This window comes from Coffea eugenioides, chromosome 11 (genome assembly GCF_003713205.1).
Source record: "Coffea eugenioides isolate CCC68of chromosome 11, Ceug_1.0, whole genome shotgun sequence".
Lineage (NCBI taxonomy): Eukaryota > Viridiplantae > Streptophyta > Magnoliopsida > Gentianales > Rubiaceae > Coffea > Coffea eugenioides.
Genome location: NC_040045.1, coordinates 23,019,788 through 23,026,591, shown reverse-complemented (window position 1 = coordinate 23,026,591; position 6,804 = coordinate 23,019,788). Strand labels below are relative to the sequence as shown.

The 6,804-nt window shown below is 29.7% G+C and overlaps 1 protein-coding gene across 1 annotated transcript; it reads right to left on the bottom strand.

Annotated features, from left to right (window-relative positions):
• Positions 1-3,908: 3,908 nt before the first annotated feature.
• LOC113752071 lies at positions 3,909-6,457 on the bottom strand. Its single transcript, XM_027296211.1, has 5 exons — positions 6,430-6,457; positions 5,321-6,318; positions 4,892-5,181; positions 4,121-4,281; positions 3,909-4,000 (listed from the first exon to the last, which is right to left on the bottom strand). The coding sequence occupies exons 1-5, from the start codon at positions 6,455-6,457 to the stop codon at positions 3,909-3,911; spliced, it is 1,569 nt and encodes a 522-aa protein (XP_027152012.1).
• Positions 6,458-6,804: the final 347 nt, after the last annotated feature.

Below are 6,804 nucleotides of genomic sequence, written 5' to 3'. Positions count from 1 at the left end.
AAAGAAATTCATGTAACGATAATATAATTAGCTAACTCATATCTAATCCCTCAATTAACTTTTCTTAGTCTGCTATTAATCATTCTTAATTCTCCAAGATTATTATACTGGCAAATCGCATATTATCTTGAAAAATGTGTACTCGCTATTCCTTACTAAACGAGCCTCCGAAAAATTAAATTTGCTAACGGAACGTTTTAAAATTATAAGTGAGACATGGTTCCATGTAAATGGATTTAAAATTGTTGAAATAAACTATTCGGAGAAAACAGGTGAATAAATATTTAAATAAACCAGTAAAATATGATAAAAATAAGAAAATTTTCGGGTCCGCACAAAAACAGCATTTTTAATCATAACATTGATGAGACGATTTATATCGTGCCGTCAGAAAATTTTGTATCGAAAGATCCAAAAAATATAATTTGTAAATTTTAAAAATTCATCTATGGATTCAAATAAGCATCTCGACAATGGTATTTTAAATTTCATCAAATGATCATTTCATTTGGATCTAAGATGAATTTAGTAGATGATTGTATATACCATAAGTTTTGTAGGAGCAACTATATTTTCCTGATATTGTATATAAATGACATTTTACTTGGCAACAACGATATAGGATTGTTGCATGAAATCAAGAGATTTTTAATTAAAAATTTTGGGATGAAAAATCTTGATGATACATCTTTTGTGTTAGACATGCAGATACACTGGAATCGCTCTTGGGATATTTTTAGCCTATCACAAAAGACTATATCGAAAATATTCTTAAAACATATGACATACAAAATTATAAATCATGTAACTCCCCTATGACTAAAGGAGATAAGTTTAGTCTCGATAAGTATTCTAAAAATACTTTTAAGAAAAAAAATATAAAATATTACTTATGCGTCAATAGTAGAGAATCTAATATATGTTCAGATCTGTACGCGTCCGAATATTGTGGACATTACAAGGATGTTGGGTAGCTATTTAAGCAATTCTAAATTAGATTATTGAAAGGCAACCAAACGGGTTTTACAATATTTATAGAAAATAAAAGATTACATGCTCACGTATCGGAGGTCAGATAAGTTCGAGATCATTGGGTATACTGATTCTGATTATATTAGATGTCAAGATAGTATGAAATCAATATCAAGTTATATCTACTTGTTGGCTGGAGGTGTTAAATTCTGAAAGAATGCAAAACAGTCACTTATAATTTCTTCCACTATGACTACAGAATTTATACCTTATTATGAGACATTCAATCACGAGATTTGGCTACGAAATTTTACCATATGATTACGTATAGTGGATAGTATTGAATGACCACTCAAATTATTTTGTGACAATAAGTCAGTAATTCTATATTCCAATAATAACAGAAATTCGACAAAATCTAAACATATAGATATCAAATTTTTGACTGTTAAAGAAAGAGTACACAGTGGACAATTGTCAATAGAACATATCAGAACAAATTCTATGGTTGCGGATCCACTTATTAAGGGATTGCTACTTAAATTGTTTCATGAGCATACTGCTCATATGGGTGTCATGTTATTAAATGATATTCAGTTGTAGTGTGAGTTTGTTATTTTAAATACTCTTATAATATTATATTTTTGGTTATTAAGATTTAAGAATTTTTTTTGTACAAATAAAGTTTGGATTTATTATACTCTGATTTTGGTATGGTTTGATCTCACGAAATTTAAGGTGGACCAATTGAAAATAGGCATATTATTATCACATTACATGAAATTTTCATATTACACGTTCACATCATGATTCATGTCATTCAATTATATCAATATATGTGACCATTAATGGGTCAAGTTATAAACTTGTAACAAAAATCGCTTTGATTCTATGTTAGTGTAATTGATGTACCGAATTGTTTGTAGATACATTTTGATTAAAACAATGAAGTTGAACTCATATGGTTAATTACAAAATATAATTATAAGGTTACAAATATAGTCCAAGTGGGAGATTATTGGATCCTTAATCCAGCGTTGGATTTATATATAAATAATTATGTGTTGCAGACTGTTAAATAAGGTTAAATTTAATTAAAGTGATCAAATATAGTTTAGATTTTAATGTATCTAATAGGATGTGGGTCTTTAATTTATAGAGATTTAAGAATAATTTCCATTTCTATGATGGGTTGAAATAGGAATAAAAAAGAGAGTAGGAAAGTTTTATATAAATAGGGTTATGATTCCCAAGTTACATGTATTCTTATTGTTGTATTTTAGTGCCACAAAATAATTTTTTTCCTGATATTCCATCATCAGAAAATATACCTGAGAGAAACTAAAAGCATCTCTCAAGGGAATAGCAAATACGTGTTGATTTGGAAGACCATTTCAAAATCTCTAAGGATTCAAGTACCAGTTAGTCAATATAAATCCAAGTACGCTTCCACAATTTTGCTGTTAATTTATTTCTTAATAATTACCATAAAAATTTTGGATTTAATAGATGATAGTTTTTACCAAAATTTAATATAAATAATCACCTAATAGGTAAACTTAGCATTTAACGGCAATAGTTTAACAAGGTTAATTCCAACTACAATCAAATGGTTCTTGAAGCTTTAGAGGATGGATCTAAGCGACAATCAAATGCAAGGTGCTATTCCAAGTGATTTTTGTTATTTGTTGAACTTAGGCTATTTAGATCTAGGACAAAATAAGCTCTCTGGTATGGTGGCTTCTTGTTTAGGAAAGGGTTAAAAATAAAAAAACTCCATGTAGTATACCTAATACACAAAAAAATTCCTCATAATTTTAAAATATACAAAACAACACCTCATGTTTTGAACTAAATTATAAACTAACAGAATTTGTTAAACTTAACGAAATCTGGTAATCTTAACAGAAAATTTAACGGAATTCGATAAAATTAACGGTAAACTTAATGGAATCCGATAAGTTTAACAGCTGAGACCGTTATTTTCATTAAATTTAACGAATTTTATTAGTTTACAATTTAGTTCAAAACATGAGATGTCGTTTTGTATGTTTCGAAACTACAGGAGGCTTTTCTATATATTAAGTATAACACAGGGGATTTTTTTGTTTTTAACTCTTTAAGAAATGTTGCTACACTCAGAAATATTTATCTTAATTCCAAAAAATTAAGTTCTACCACACAACAAGCCTTTGGAGCCTAAGAGATATTTTGGAGCTGGATATGTCAGTAAATTATTTGACTGGCTTTTTACCAATGTTTTTAAACTCGAACCTGCCAGCGAATCGGAGGGAGAGAGGTTCACGGTCTGACCGCCCGGTTCAACGATTCAACTTTTTTTTTTTTTTACTTCACAGTTCACAGTTTTTCATTCTACAGTCTACACTGAAACTTAACAGCTGATGTACAATCTAACATGATTATTAATAACTTAAGTCCCTAAAATACATTCACCAATATAACTTAAAATTAAATTTAAGTTGAGATAATAATAAATTTTCTAAATGTTATACATGAAACTTGGCATGATAAATATAACTAAAATATCATAATTTATCACAGGTTTTCATAAATTCATTATAAACATAAATAGATATAGTCCAAATGTTCATCAATTATCATAAACAAAAACACAAAAATAAATAAACTAAATGTTGACATTTTTTTACAATTCTCAAAAAGTCCATCACAGAGTTCAACTCATATTCAAGGCAAACAATTTGAATAACAAACTTCCATCATTGGCATGACAAGGCAACAGCACCTCCTTTACAATTTCATCAATTTAACCTGAAAAATTAAAAAATTTATTACAAAAAATATAAATCTAATTGGTGAAACTAAAAAAAAGTCAAAAAATTTCTAAAAACAAAGATACAACCAAACACAAAAAGAATCAATTGATACTAAACATCACTAATTAACATGTTATATTATCAATAATTATCTTCATCATCATCCAAAAGGCGCCTACGCTGAAATGCTTCCAAATCAATAGCATTATCTTCCCCAACTTCACTTTCATCATCTAAATAAATAAACAATTAAGAATTTATCCATATTTATAATAAAATTTCAATTAAAAAATGCACTTTTAGCACCTCATATTACAAGTTAAAAATATATTTATTTTAATATTAAAACCAACCTTCAACTAGTTGAGAATCATCTTTAGGAAGTTCTTTGAGTTCTTCCTCCAATTCATCACAATTAAACTCGCCATCTTGTTCTTCTTTTATGACCCAAAATTCCATTTTATGAATAGATTCATAATCAATGGGATCATAAGATCTCTTTCGGTGATCAAACCTACAATAAAATACATTAGTTACAAATCTAATATTACTTTATAAATAAAATGTAAAGAATAAAGTAAAAAATCAATTATACCTATGTTGCAAACGCAAATTGTAGTGCACATAAACAAGATCATTAAGTCTTTGGTGCTCCAACCGATTCCTTTTTTTAGTGTGAATGCGTTCAAAAACGCTCCAATTACGTTCACACTCAAAAGAAGAAGTTGTTTGACTCAAAATTCTAATTGCAATCTATTGCAAATTCGGAGCATCACAACCATATAACTTTCACCAATTTTCTGTCACAATCATATTAAAATATTAGATCAAATAAAGAATAAATTCACAAGTTTTAAATATCAAAAAAATATAAATAACCTGGCCAACCAAATTTGCTAGTAAGAATAGCAAGTTTGCATCCAAAACTCCCTTGTCTTTCCCGATACATTCCAACCTCTTGCGATAATTTTTCAGGGTTGCACCAATCCACTTTTGTTTCAATGTAATCAAACAAGCCATTTATAACCTTTGGATGTGTACAAAATGTGGTAGTCTCATATTGAAAAGCAGGATTCAAATAATAAGCGACAGCATGTAGATTTTTTCTCAACATTCTATCCCACCTATCATTGATGATGTCAATATAAGACTTGTACAATCTCTCTTTATTTCTAAACAGCCTTTTGATGCCATTTATTGCTCTAAACATGCCTTCATAAACATAACCCGTTGAAGGCCTTTCATCAGTGTCACAAATACGCAATAAACGAATGATAGGGCCCATTATTCGCATCATGATCAAACAGTTATTCCAAAACCTTTCATCCAAAACGATTTGCTTCACATCTTTTTCTTTTTCTATTCTCAGAAATTTTTTGTAATCCCCACAAGTAACCAAAGATTGCAAACTATCCTTATGATCATGCAAACTTTTTAACGCAATAAAGGTAGTTGCAAATCGAGTTTCACCTAGACGAATAATTTCTTTCCACCCTATAGTTTTTCTTAACCAATTCAAAGTGAACTTATGATTGTAGATAAAAAACAGTCACCGTTGAAGCAAGAGACACTATAGCTTTTACATCATTCATTTCACCAATGTCTTTCAAAATCAAATTGATGCAGTGTGCAGCACACTGTGACCAACAAATGTTCGGATATCTTTCACTTAACAAAGACCCAGCAGCTTTATAATTGCTAGCATTATCAGTAACTAAGTGCACCACATTATTTGAGCCAACCATCTCAACAATTTCAGCAAATAAATTGCACAAATTTTCTGCACTTGTTACAATATCAGATGCATCCACAGATTTAATCAACGAAATACCCTTAGGACAATAAATCAAAAAATTAATCAATAGTCTTTGTCTAGTGTCTTTCCATCCATCACCCATTATAGTGCAACCAGTTTCTGCCCAAGTACTTCTAAAAGAATCAACAACTAATTTCACATCTCTCTTGGCATTTCGCAACAAGTTAACTCTCAAAGAATAATAGGAGGGACATTTGTAACCATTACCCATTGATGCTATTTGATCAATAACTTTTTGAAAAAATGGAGAATTAACAGCATTTATAGGAATGCAAGCATCATAAAACCAAAAAGCAATAGCTACGTCCGTATTTGTCCATTTTTCCTTACTTTGCAAACAAGTTTTAATGGTTGGTTGAGAAGTATCACATCCACCTTTAAAAAGAGCACGTATACCTGTTGATGCAGTGACCTTTCTCTTTCCTTTACTAGATGAACCCATCTCATTTGCTAAAGAAGAAGGAATTTCCAATACTTCATCGCCATCAAATGCATGAGTAGTGTGGCCGAATGGATTTTCCACCCCAAAATCACCTTTTTTTTCTTTAGATTTCTGCTCCTTCTCCTTCATAGATGCTAAAATAGCATGTCTAACTGCCGGGTCAACCTTTGAACATGGAATAATGCTGCCTTGTTCTCCTGCCAAATGTTGTTTCATTCGATGAATGCCACCACCAGCAATTACTTTAAAACAATACCCACATGTCAAAGTGCTTCTTCCTTGACTATTCACACCTACTAAACAATAATTTCATGCTATATCAAACTTTTGTCTATGATTTTGACTAGCTGATTGTTCACTATTGACAGCTCCAATAGTCGAAGATTATGAATTACTACTAGTACCAGTATCGGTTTCCATTATCCTTGACATAGTTAATTTAGACATAATTAGTTCATTTGTAAAATATAGTGTACTAATAAGAAAATAAAATTAACAAATTTTCCGTAATATAAGAAGATCAATTAGTCACTTTTGCACCACTAATGTAAACAATATAACACTTCTTACTTTTAGAGTATTAATAATCAACGGTAATTAAATAAGCTAAAGCTGCCAAACTTTATACAATATAGTACCAAATAAATCTCCTAAACTTTGAATGAAAGAGATATAATTTCTTATGATCCTAGTTGCTTTTAACAAATAAAAAGCAATTAAAATTATTTGAACAAACAATAAATAAAGGAAACAGAAAAGTTAGCAAAGACGTAAATTGC